Raw genomic sequence first — 13,507 nt, 5'->3', positions numbered from 1 at the left:
GGAGTAGTCTATTTGACGTTTGCTGTCATTTGTCATGTCATATCATCTATGGTCACCATCTTGATATAACTCAAAAACTTGGGTTTTAATTTTATTTATTTCTTTTTATTTAGTTAGATTAATTCACTTATTTACATTTTAATAAAATCCTTGTAAGTTTTAAATTTTAATATTACAGGGTACAAGAGTGAACCAGAAATGGACCATCTCTTTAAAAAAATACCGAAAAGAGCACTTACACTTTTTAAACTGATTTATTTGTTTAAATTTTAGTAAATAAATAAAAGGCTAATTACCATATTAATCTGTCCTTTGTTGATGCAGGTGGAGGCATTAGAAGAGCGAGTCGCAGCGGCATCTATACAAGTAAAAGGTGAGATAAAATTACTACTTTAACAGTCAACTATTACAGTCAGTATTAGTTAATAAGTCGTTCTGCTAACAAATAAATTATTAATATTCTATTTTATTAAATTATAAAATGCAGCTTCTATACAAAGAACACTTAGAAACTGAACTATTCAGAAAAGAATGATATATTTTCAGAAAAACTAAATTTTTTAATTGATTTATGTAGATAACTAGTAGACAACTCGCGCCCATATCCGTGTGAATACGACGATTGAATGTAACATATGTTACTCGCTGATATTGTAGTTTTCCATTAGTGAAAGAATACTTAAAACAGGTCAAGTAGATTTGGAGCCTATTCGTAATAAATAAATAAACGAACAAACAAATCTTATGTCTTTATTATATTAGCATAGATACAAGTGCAATTATCTATACTAATACTAATACTAATAATAACACACAGAAGCAAAGTTTGTGGTATATAATACTAATCTAAGGGGTAATCTCTAGATCTACTGAACCGATTTAAAAATTATTTTGCCACTACAAAGCCACGTTATTTTTGAGTGTCATAGGCTAATTATCCCCGTACTCTCACGGGAACGAGAACTACGCAGGTGAAACGGCTAGTGTTTTACAATTTGTTAACTATTGAAGGTTGGCGGGCGACGCGGCTAGTGCTGCCCTCATCTGCGACGGGCGCGGAGATAGTAGCTCGCGCGAGACACAAGCTGGCCTCACTTGAGGCGCACATCGAGAGGCGGTACCTCAAGCCGCCACTAGTGCAGAGGTACGTACGAGTTACTTAATAGTCCACAATCAATGGCGTGCACATCATATTCAACTAGGGTATGCACTTGTATAAAATTATTTATTACATGATCGTAATTCGTTGGATGCTCAGGATTGTGATGTTTGGAAGTTTGAAGGTCTTATACCTAACCTGGCTGGCTCTTCTCGGACCAAGGCGCGTTTGGAACCCTCGTAAATTTAATTTTAAGTTTCGACTAAATTATTATCACCATTATTTTATGATAATAATACCTGACATTTCCTAAGTGCTTGTAAACTAAGCCTAATTGAAATAAATGAACATTGACTATTGACTATAGAGGAAACTTTAGTCAGTACTTAACTTATTTAATGCATAGCAACAGTGCTATAGTACTACTAATAGTTTACTCTATTTACCCGTTAAAGTTTAATTTCTTATGATACAAACACCCCCACGCCCCACGCCCCACACCCCACGCCCGTACTTTTTCTATTGATAAAGCGTCAGCTGCAATCTATGTTTTGTATGCCTAATAATAAAGGAACAGCAAATTTGCATTTTTACTAACTACTTTACTACTGTCTACCCATGAGTCACCACCTCAGACTAATTATAGAGGGACCAGTATCGCACACAAATTCGCCAACAAAATTGTCTGATATAACTAGAAGTTTACGCCTGTTTTTTACACCATTCAAGTACAGAAAAAGGTGTTTTTACGGAGCTCTTTAACCAAGGAATACGATTACAACTATGAAACATCGATACTAATAGAGACTTTCATCTCAGATTGCATCATCACTTACCAACAGGTGAGATTGTAGTCAAGGGATTACTTGTAAAGAATAAAACAAAGACAGTTTTTATAATAGCATTAGATCGTTGATCATGACAGAAAAGTTACGTCTAGCGAGGCAGGTCCTATAATTAATTGGTCTGAGGTCACGACATAATCGCTATTCACCGTTTTTTTTATTTATAGTGTGTTTTATTGTTCTGAAGGCCTAATATAATATAATATAGGCACAAGAAATAACAAGATAATTTTGACGGCTACTTAAAGCCCTTTTTTCTTTACAAGTTAGTGTTTCTTTGCGATGGAACGAATGACATAAAATTATCTAGTTATCCCTTACAGCAGGTTTATTATACCAACCAACCATCTATTATACCTAACTATTCTACTTCTGTTAATTTTAATATTTTATTATTTTATGAACCTTATAAAATAATTCTTGTTAGTCTTCATTAAGTAGTAAACACAAAAACCATTTGATATTCAGGTAAGGGTCTTCCATAAAGATGTCCTTAATGAAACAAAAAAAGTATAATACAGCCTGAAAATATGCATTCAACAAAAATGTATAACATATGTTCATTACAAAAATTTATTTCATCCATTGCTGTATTTCAAAATTTTTAGTATTTTATTGCTTATTTTGTTTTTATTTTTGTTATACATATTTGTTTATAAATGAAAAATTATACAACACGTGATTGATATTGGTATATTTTTTTCAGATACAATAGTAGGACACCCATAATGGAAGACCCTATAACACAAAGGTAAAGCTTAGCGCACACCTGCGAGACCAAAGCGTATGGATTTTTATATACAGGGTGTTTGGCTTATTTATATTTTGCTGGTTTTTTTTTTGGTATTTTATTTTATCGTTAACATATCAGGGTATTATTCAGTTTTTTTAATGGGTCTTGTTATCACTGACCTCATAAAACATGTCTTATGTTAAGGGATGCAAGCCAGAGTATTTTCGGATATGTTCCTAGACATATGCCAGTTGAAATTATGTTTTGTATATTATAGGTTGTCCACTTCAGATCAGTACTATTCTGTAACGATGATTTTATAAAACTACAGTTTAAGTTTCGAATTCATCTCTATCTTACCCTGTCAGTAGTATAGTGTTAGACAGAGAGAGATAGAGGGGAATTAGAGGCTTACACTGTAGAGTCGTTAAAACATCGTTATACAGAACGGTGCTATATATGGTATGTCTACTTTTTTCATCAACAGGTATTAGGATAAAAAGAATATCTCTTTACCGTTGTGGAGTACCATTGAGAAGGGGATGGTACCATTCCATAGCTTTATATAAATACATTTTTAGAGATTTTTCCATTCTGGTAGTATGGTAGCTTTTGGTACGACCGCATGAACAAAACCGTAGAGGATTTCACCTCTTTTGTATGATTTAAATATATTTATATATTGATTGAATTGGAAAAAATAGTATTAGTAATAAATACCCTGCAATAGTCAAACACCCTGTATATGTATTTATAGTATGTATATTTTTAGTTTATTTATTAGTATCTTTGGTCGCTCAGATGTAGGCGAAGCTTAAGGCAATATGTTGTGTTTGTGTTTTGAAAAAAAAATGTTCATTATTCTTATATTATATTTATTATCTTTATATACATCTGTTTGCACGAATGATTGATATTATGTTGCATATAAGTATTGGTAGAAATGGTTTTTGGTGATTGGGTTATGGTGATAACGAGAAAATGGTGTTTTTGTAAGTCTGCAAAGTAGGTCAGTGTGTGACAGAGATGTGATTGTTTGAAATAGTTTTATAAAAAATGTCTGTCTTTTGGACACTCTAATTTAGATGTGGACTCGATTTCATTTTATATTATGACTTTATAATTGAATTTTGTAGAGTTACGTCCTGACGATTATTATCTGCGGTATATTTTAGTATCAAACTATCGAGATATAGTGTATATAAATATCTACTATTTATCTACATTTTATATACATAATATAGTTAGTTTACTTTTGGAAGTCTATTTAGCGTTGAATTAACTCTTTACACGACGAAAACGATTACAACAATAAATCATCGAATCTATAGCAACAGTTTTTATAAACGCGTTAAATTGTTCATTCTTGATCTTTGACAGAAAGGTAACGATTAGTGAGTCAGGTCCTTTTGTAATTTGTCTGAGGCTAAAAAGCCAAACTGACTTCTCAGAATAGATTGACTATAATAACTAATCGTAGTATAGATGTGTTATTAACAAGGCAGTGTTCCACAGCACGACGGAAGCAACGCTCGGCGCGGCGGTGATGCAGGGCGAGCATGGCAACGCTCCCCCCACCTCGCCGCACCCCGACACCGCTTCCGATACCAAGAGTGAGTCTTTTCTACATATATTTAATATACAGAATTGTATAAGCAATAAAAAAAGTGTGCTATAGACCTCAGATTTGAAGTAAAACTTCTTTCAAAAATAAAATCACACTAATGTTATAGAGGCGAAAGTGTGTGTGTGTGTGTTTAAGTGTGCATGTTTGTTCTTTCTTTGCGCAGCGGCTACTGAAGCGTATTTGGTTGAAATTTGGAATGGAAATAGATTTTATTTAGCACATTTATTTACCTCTGTGGCGCAGTGGTATACGCGGTGGATTTACAACACGGAGGTCCTGGGTTCGATCCCCGGCTGGGCCGATTGAGATTTTCTTAATTGGTCCAGGTCTGGCTGGTGGGAGGCTTCGGCCGTGGCTAGTTACCACCCTACCGACAAAGACGTACCGCCAAGCGATTTAGCGTTCCGGTACGATGTCGTGTAGAAACCGAAAAGGAGTGTGGATTTTCATCCTCCTCCTAACAAGTTAGTCCGCTTCCATCTTAGATTACATCATCACTTACCATCAGGTGAGATTGTAGTCAAGGGCAAACTTGTAAAGAATAAAAATAAAAAAAAAATCACACTAATGTTATAGAGGCGGCTAATGTGTTAAGTGTGTGTTGAAGTGTGCATCTCTGTTCTTTCTTTGCGCTGCGGCTACTGAAGCTTACTGGAAATAGATTTTGATTAATTGGATTAGTACATAAGCTATTTTTCATCCCCGAAAAATTCATGGTTCTTGCGGGATTTGTGAAAAACTGAATTCTACGCGGATAAAGTCCCAGGTGTCCACTAGTAATATTTAAAAGAGAAATTTAAAAAATAGCGCTATCTCTCGTGTCGGACTTGCTCCTACTATAGCTTGGCAAGCGTTGATGACACTCCCATGATATGCGGGCGACGGCGACTGTCAGCATCCAGCGGTTCCCTGCAACCCGCTTGTTTTGCTCGGTTTACCCAATGGGCAGTCGAACCACACTGTGCTCTCCGGTGCGGGGTTCGCCATTCCTGCACTTTGGGACCACAACGTTTATCGGCTCTTCGAACTATATGGCCTGCACATTGCCTTGCCACATAAGCTACGAGACTTGTTGAGCTATGTGTGACTTGGGTTCTTCTGTGGACCTCCTCAATGGGGATGATGACTAGGTTTGAATATATTGATTTTTATGATACATTCGGGTAAATGAGGTCAATGTTAACTAATTTATACATAAAAAGCAAAGATTGACTGGATATTTGCAAAGTAAATGAGATTATAAAATTTCAAAATCTATTGAAAATATTTTATCGTAATTAGATGAAAATTCATACAGTTTTAGCTTCCTTACATTAAATGTGTCATTTTTTTAATAAATCTATCTATACTAATATTATAAAGAGGTAAAGTTTGTAAGTTTGTCACATTTTTTAAATGGGGTAATCTTCGGAACTACTGGTCCGATTTCAAAAATTCTTTCACCAGTAGAATGCTACATTATCGGGGAGTGCTATAGGCTATATTTTATATTGGTATCATATATATTAGCCGAGTTATCCCAGTTTATGTCATACAGGTCAGATTAAAAACCTTTTAAACAGACTTATTCGCATGCGCTGCCTTAACCATTGTGAAAAATTGAAATTAATGTATGGAGGCTTTATGTATCTTTAAAAGTTCTACAAAAAAGTCCGCGACACCATATATCTATCTTCTATATATTAGCAGATATAGTACCTTTTGTGTTTTAAAAATTATTAATTTTATATACTTAGGTTTACGTCATTATTTATACAACTAAACTTTAATCCTTATTAAAATAAATTATTTAATAATCACAAGGATATTATGGAGATAAGATTTGCCCTTTACAGTATGTTTATTACTTAAATAGTTTCGGAGATAATACAAAATTTCTAAAAGACGCAGAAATTCCGCTATATGACGCCCGGCGCTTTCATTTACGTAGTTCCCGTTCCCGTGTGAATATGGGGATCAAACATAGCCTATGACACTCGCAAATAACGTAGCTTTCTATTGGTAAAACAATTTTCCAAATCGGTCCAGTAGATCCAGAGATTACCTCCTACAACCACACGAACTTTACCCTTTATATTATTAGCATAGAAGTCTCTATGTCTCTTGGTCATACCACCACTCTCGAAGAACTGGACCGATTTTGCTAAGGGTAGGAGTAAGATAGAAAAGTTACAGGGTAGGGTAGGGTACGGGTAGGGAAGCGTAGGGGAAGTGTAGGGGTAGGGTAGGTTTAGGGCCGGGTTTAGGGTAGTGGTAGGGTAGGGGTAGAGGTAGGGTAGTGGTAGGGTAGAGGTACGGGTAGGATAGGGAAGCGGTAGGGTAAGGGTAGGATAGGCGTGAGATAGGGGTACGGGTGGGATAGGGGTAGGAAAGGGATAGGGTACGGGGAGGGTAGGGGTAGGATGGGGGTAGGGTGTAGGTAAAGTAGGGGTAGGGTAGGGGTAGGTTTGGGGTAGGGTAGGGGTAGGGTGGGGGTAGGGTAGATGTAGGGGTTGGGTAGGGTAGGGTTGGGGTAGTGGTAGGGTAGGGGTAGGGTAGGGTAGGGGTAGTAGAAAAGTTGACATCGAAATTTACGCGGACGAAGTCGCGGGCGTCCGCTAGTGAATTATAAACATAAACGCAGAAATAACAAAGATATTAGTAATTTTGATTAAACGCCCATACAAATCTAACGATCATTAATTGCCTACGACGTCATAAGTTCGTGCCATTTTGTATGGGGCGTTTTTCAAGGATCCGCGGCAGCGCCGCAAATCTGACTCTTTAAATCCCTGTAGCTCCGAAAGTAATGATCGCAGATACCCTGTTACTTTTTCAAAATTGCTTTACTATTAGCATACTCTTAATTTATATACAATTTAAAAAACTGTCATCATCCCTATTCTGATTCGAGCACGCATAATTCAATAAAATATTTTTAATAATATTATTTTTTTTGTTACGCAAGAAGTTTTACTATAATAAAATATTTGATTGATTGTCAGCTGACAACAAGGGCATAGCCCGCGGGCTGGCGACGTGGCGCGAGGCGGTGTCGCGCTGCAACACGTCGGCGCAGCTCGCCATGCTGCTGCAGGCGCTCGAGTCGGCCATCGCCTGGGACAAGAGCATTATGAAAGCTGTGAGTACATAATTACACTTCAAAGACGTATTATAGTCAATATACTGACCTTGGAACTTTGGGCCGTAATGGCTTCTTGGGGTGATGCTGACCAGGTTTTTGTCGTGGCCGCGATAGAGCCTGCCTTCCCAGAAGATCGACCAGGCTGTGTAGTTGGCTTGGTAGCTCTTCGAGGGGGCGCGGGCAGCGTTGTTCGCTGTGTTCGCCTTCCCAACGAATGAAGGCTTGTCGGTGGCAAGCGAATGTTGAATGGCGGAAGGCCTGGCAGCGATGACACTTAGGGGTTTCCTTCTTTACCATGGCTCTATGCAAATATCAGGCATGTACAGAACCTCAGTGATCAGTACTCGTAGTTGTGACATTTGGAGTACGGCATATAATGGCCAGAAAGATGAAAAGAAGAAAGATGTCGCTGGTCTGCCGCTTCTCGCTCATAACGCTATGCTCAAAATGTGCAAGCGAAAGGTTTTGGAGGAAGCTTTTCGTTTTAAATCATTCCCTTTCTCACTCATATCCTGTGAGAGATGTCCAAGTATTTTGTTTTTTTAATTTAATAATTGAAAAAAAAATAAAATTAAAATGTAAATAAATTGATGTTTTTCACAGAACTGCCAGTTTTGTTTATGCGGTGACAACGAAGACCAGCTGTTACTGTGTGACGGGTGTGATAAAGGATATCACACTTACTGCTTCAAGCCGCGGATGGAGAAAATACCTGAAGGGGATTGGTGAGTTCATTATAGTGCTGTGAAGTTGCTTTATAATCCCTATTAAATTTCTTCTTTCTGACCGATGAAAGGCAGAAGCCGCCTCATCAGTGCGTTGCGTTGCGTCGTTGCAACGGATCACCGTCTTGTATGCCAAACCTGCAACGACGTACGACGCAAGAGGTCGACGCATGTACGTGGTCAGACGCTACAATGAGTCGAAACAAGTTAAATACCGTTCGCCGCGAGCGACGAGGCATCCTTTTAATATGACATGTCATTTGAACAATATGAAAAGACGCAGAACCCACGTTTTCCATCATAGACCATATTCGGTGTGAAATTGTAGCCGTAAAATGCGCAGCGCCCCGAATTGCGCATGTTATTTTCGCCCCACTTACTAACTCCCACTCCACTTCGCCAAGTCGCAAATAATCTAGGCTCTTCAGAACAACCTTTAATATACTCGTATGTTACCTACACAAATAAATACAATTTTATGCGTTCTACATAATATTTTTGGTGCGGCAGGTACTGCTGGGAGTGCGTGAACAAGGCGCGCGGCGGCGGGCGCGAGCGCGTGTGCATCGTGTGCGGCGGCTCGGCGCGCGGGCGCGCGCTGCCGTGCGCGCTGTGCGTGCGCGCCTTCCACCTCGACTGCCACTACCCGCCGCTGCTCAAGGTTTATAAAATAAATTAAATTAAATAAAAATACAATTGGGTACAGATTGATGCAATGCAACATGTAATGTAATATTCTGCCTTACATTGCATGTTCCCTGCTGCCTTGGACGTGTGGCGCGCGCGGTACGCGCATTGACTACGAATCAGTCGGCTCAGTCCTGCGCACACTGCGCGCCCCTTTGTGTTCGTACCAAAAACCGACAAATATCGGATCGAACCGCGCACGAGTTGTAACGCTCGGAGCGTGCGCGACCCAGGCGCAGTTCGTGCGCGCGAGGCGTCCAAACCACGAGCATTCGTGATACATTGCAGCAATGTGGACATCAAATTCTTGCATTGCATGTTGCATTACATGTTGCATTGCACCAATCTGTACCCACCTTAAGCTAACTTATCCTAATAACTATACAAATCATGCCCACGTGGAATGGTGGCAAGAATACTGGCTGCATTTCCGCGCTGGACAGCCAGGCTGATCCTTTGCGCAAAAAATGAGCCAGCCCTTCTGTCACCAGTCGAGGCAACGAGCCGCGGCCCAAGGGTCTCCACGGCAAAAGGTACAAATATGTAACTCTCTGTCATAGAGCCATACTTGTAATAAATAAAAATTATTTATTAATCACACAGTAACAAATTTCTAATACAATAATAGAATAGATCCCTGACTGGTTTATATTTTATACGTTTAATTGTTAGACTAGCCGACGCTAGTAGATTTGCTGAATACAGGCGTCTCAGTAACGTGATGTTTCGAAGCTCCTACAAAAGGCCTGTTTCCTGTAGGAGATCCATCAGCTGATGATGATGATGACGATGAGTGTTTCACTTGTTTCGATACATGTGATTGACTGGATGCATGCGTCGTCCTCTTGCGCTGCGGCATCGTGCGTCATCGCAACGCAAGTGATGGCATACAATGTGTTAATCCGTTGCGACGTCACAACTGAACGCACTAATCAGGCATCTCCCTTAGGTCAATGGCTGCCTACTTCAGTAAGTCAGTGTACAATTGTGTGTGTTTGTGTGTCAGATGCCGCGCGGCAAGTGGTACTGCTCGCAGTGCATCTCGCGCGCGCCGCCCAAGAAGCCGCGCAAGAACACCAAGCGCGACAGCGGCGCCAAGCACAAGGACGCCGCGCGCGACAGCGCCGACATCGACGCCGCCATGGTGCCCAGGTGAGGAGGCTATAGTCGTCGTCATCAACCCATATTCGGCTCACTGCTGAGCTCGAGTCTCCTCTCAGAATGAGAGGGGTTAGGCCAATAGTCCACCACTAGTCCACCACGCTGGCCCAATGCGGATTGGCAGACTTCACACACGCAGAGAATTAAGATAATTCTCTGGTATGCAGGTTAGTGGTTACTATTATTTACTCTATACAGAACAGGACATCAATATTACAATAAATATGGTATCATTATTTTACAAAGTGACATTAGCATCTGTCAAAAAATTCGCAGTATTAATGATTTTACTACAGGAGAGGTGATAATGTAAGGTTCATGAGTTCATAAACTTAACATTATTCACGAGTCCCTTCGTCAAAAGTTTAAAGAAATAGGTATACTAACAGTAGCCTGTCTGTATTAATTTGTGCAATCGAAAAGGAGAATTAAACCCACGTCTTACTAGACACGGTCTTACTAGATAAGTTATTTATTTCGGCATATTGTCTCCAAAGAGTAAAAAAATCTTTTGTAGGTTTGGGTGTACTCTTCTATAACACGATGCCCAAGACTGTGATGGAGCTTCCAATGCATAGCTTTAAGCAATGTGTTAAAAAAACATTTACTTAGTCAAGGTTACTACAACATTGATGAGTTCCTTAATGATAAAAGTGCTTGGAGGCCATTGGATCAGCTTTCACCATCACACAGGAAGTAAAACTATAAGAAATTGTAATGTTGTCATCAATTATTGTAAATTATAATACTGTATGATTTTTTAAAAGAGCAACTGTTGAGTTTCTTTCCGGTTTCTTCTCAGCAGAACCTGACATTTGAACCAGTGGTAGTGTCTTTACAAATAGTCAACGAACGTATCAAAATTGCTTGTCGACTGAGCCTACTTGAAATGAATGAATTTTGATTTTAATTTGATTTTGAAGTTCAAAGAAAACCCCCTCGTTTTGCGTAAAGTGTATAATTCTCACCTCATAAGCGAATTAATTAAAGTCTGGTATAGGAAAATAAATTTAGTATTGTAAATAATGACAGTAAAATAATGTAATATTTTATTATTTCCTAACTAGTGTAATGGTCAAACTTGACGTTTCAAAAATTCTTGTATACCAACAGTCTTCCTTGATAAGTACAGTTTACCAAGAAACAAATTAAAAATGGGGGTATAAATCACTAGTTTTTTCACACCTAATAATAATTATAATTAACTTGTTCTTCTTAAATTAATGAAAATAAATTTGATAAATAAGCTTAGATCAATTAGATTTGGTTAATATATTTTATTTAACATTTTATAAACAAACCATACATAATTTAAAATAAATAAAATATGAAATGACATGCATTTTCTACCTTAATTTCTATTTTCTTTGTTGGTAAACAGTACTCATCAAGAGAGGCTATAGTATAGTAAGTTTACTTGAAGTAAATTAATTTTAATTGTTTATGATTACTTAATAGTCCAGCGGCTTCGCACGCGTCAACGTCGACAACAGCGGAGGAGGCGCCGCGCGCGCACACGCCCGACAAGGAGGCCGACAAGCTCGACGAGCCGCTCGCCGAGCCCGCGCCCGCGCCCTTCAGCGAGCCGGAGAACGGCATCAACCACGATATTGGTGAGTTCACCGAGTTAAAATATAGCTTGATTCATCGATCGTAGATCGTTAGATGGGCCTCAAAGCGTCGCGGAATATATAGCCTATGACCTTCCTCGATAAATGGGCTATCTAACACTAATTAGAGCGTTTTTTTTATTTCTGGGCTGTTCTTGAACAGCAATTAATTTTTAAATTCAACGAAACGTTTTAAATCAGTAACCTTGTATCACATAACGGTGATCTATTTGTCTCTTGAAGCTTTTCTCCAAAAGTACTTCCTAGATCTCACGTCATCATCTATACTATACTAATATTATAAAGCTAAAGAGTTTGTTTGTTTGTTTGATTGACTGTCTGTAACTTTTAGATATGAATAAATTTATTTTCTTTCGTTTTCTTCTTTCTATTTTCTTGATTGAACGCGCTAATCTTAGGAACCACTGGTCCGATTTGAAAAATTCTTTCAGTGTTAGATAGCCCATTTATCGAGGAAGGCTATAGGCTTTATATTATCCCCGTATTCCTACGGGAACGGGAACCACGCGAGTGAAACCGCGCGGCGTCAGCTAGTGATTGATAATTATGCTATTTTCATTTTGACTATTTTACAAAAAAGATGTCAAAATGAGTATATATTTAGTTAATTTGTAACACCAGTGGTGCCGGAGCTGCCGCCGGAGGACGGTCCGCCGGCCGAGAAGCGGAGGGCGCTCCAGTTCGTGGCCGGCAACGGAGCCCTGCAGCACGACGAGAGCGACCTCGTCGACGGACCCGGTTAGTTACACTTCTATAGCTTGGCAAGAACGTTGGTGACACTCCCATGATTTGCAGGCGACGAAGGGGGGGGGGACTTGGCAGAGGCTGAAAGTGAGGTGCATCAGTCGTGGATTTTGCTATGATCGCTACCCGCCTCCCGACCTCCGCGGACCATCGGGGGTGTTACGAACGAATTTGCCAAGCTATATACGTTTTTAAATATTATGTGTAGTATGTATAACCAATAAGTTCAAGGACAAGAAATTAACTATAATATGTTTTTTTTTTGCCAGTGCCGTGATAGATAGATGGATATGACCTCGGCCTCCGATTCTGGAGGGTGTGGGTTCGAATCCGGTTCGAGGCACGCACCTCCAACTTTTCAGTTGTGTGCATTTTAAGAAATTGAATATTACGTGTCTCAAACGGTAAAGAAAAAACATCGTGAGGAAACCTGCATACCAGAGAATTTTCTTAATTCTCTGCGTGTGTGAAGTCTGCCAATCCGCATTAGGCCAGCGTGGTGGACTATTGGCCTACTCATTCTGAGAAGAGACTCGAGCTCTGCAGTGAGCCGTATATGGGTTGATAACGACGATTTTTTGGCCAGAAAATTTCATGATAAGCTGTTTCAATATTTAGGCTAGATCAAATTATTTATTGATGATTTTTCCGAATGAATAAAGAAACGTTAGTGATCGAAATTGCCGTTTTACTACAGCTCGTTTTTTATATTAATTTTATTTTATAATAGTGAAGTTATCCTAAGACACACTAAAAACAATAAAATCTTATTTCCAAAATAAATACTACATTACTACAAATTATATAAAATGTATTGTAATATAATTATTATTTACAGTGGAGGAACGCGAGTCTGAGAACCTGCCACTTCTATCGCGCGCCAAAAAAGAAAAAAACAGTGCCAAAAAACAAAACAAAGATATGCAGTTTTGCAAGTAAGTGTCTATTGACATAATATTATCTTCATCAAAATCACCATAGAACCGTGATAGCCCAGTGGATATGACCTCTGCCTCCGATTCCGGAGGGCGTGGGTTCGAATCCGGTCCGGGGCACGCAACTTCGAACTTTTCAGTTGTGTTCATTTTAAAAATTAAATATCACGTGTCTCAAACGGTGAAGGAAAAACAT

The 13,507-nt window shown here is 39.0% G+C and overlaps 1 protein-coding gene across 10 annotated transcripts in view; it reads left to right on the top strand.

The window, feature by feature from the left end:
• The window catches only part of LOC112051684 (bromodomain adjacent to zinc finger domain protein 2B), a 111,600-nt gene that overhangs the window by 89,858 nt on the left and 8,235 nt on the right, over window positions 1-13,507 (top strand). For 9 of the 10 annotated variants that reach the window (XM_052886990.1, XM_052886993.1, XM_052886991.1 and 6 more), the window contains 11 exons: window positions 325-373; window positions 1,012-1,144; window positions 2,651-2,695; window positions 4,193-4,290; window positions 7,289-7,425; window positions 8,032-8,153; window positions 8,664-8,814; window positions 9,847-9,992; window positions 11,460-11,614; window positions 12,254-12,370; window positions 13,215-13,311. In XM_052886990.1, coding sequence (XP_052742950.1) covers window positions 325-373; window positions 1,012-1,144; window positions 2,651-2,695; window positions 4,193-4,290; window positions 7,289-7,425; window positions 8,032-8,153; window positions 8,664-8,814; window positions 9,847-9,992; window positions 11,460-11,614; window positions 12,254-12,370; window positions 13,215-13,311 — 1,250 coding nt within the window. The remainder of the gene's footprint in view (window positions 1-324; window positions 374-1,011; window positions 1,145-2,650; window positions 2,696-4,192; window positions 4,291-7,288; window positions 7,426-8,031; window positions 8,154-8,663; window positions 8,815-9,846; window positions 9,993-11,459; window positions 11,615-12,253; window positions 12,371-13,214; window positions 13,312-13,507) is intronic. The other variant, XM_052886994.1, reaches the window with a different exon arrangement.

This window comes from Bicyclus anynana, chromosome 18, assembly GCF_947172395.1.
Source record: "Bicyclus anynana chromosome 18, ilBicAnyn1.1, whole genome shotgun sequence".
Classification (NCBI taxonomy): domain Eukaryota; kingdom Metazoa; phylum Arthropoda; class Insecta; order Lepidoptera; family Nymphalidae; genus Bicyclus; species Bicyclus anynana.
The sequence above is the reverse complement of the archived record's forward strand: the minus strand, read 5'-3'. Positions and strand labels throughout refer to the sequence as shown.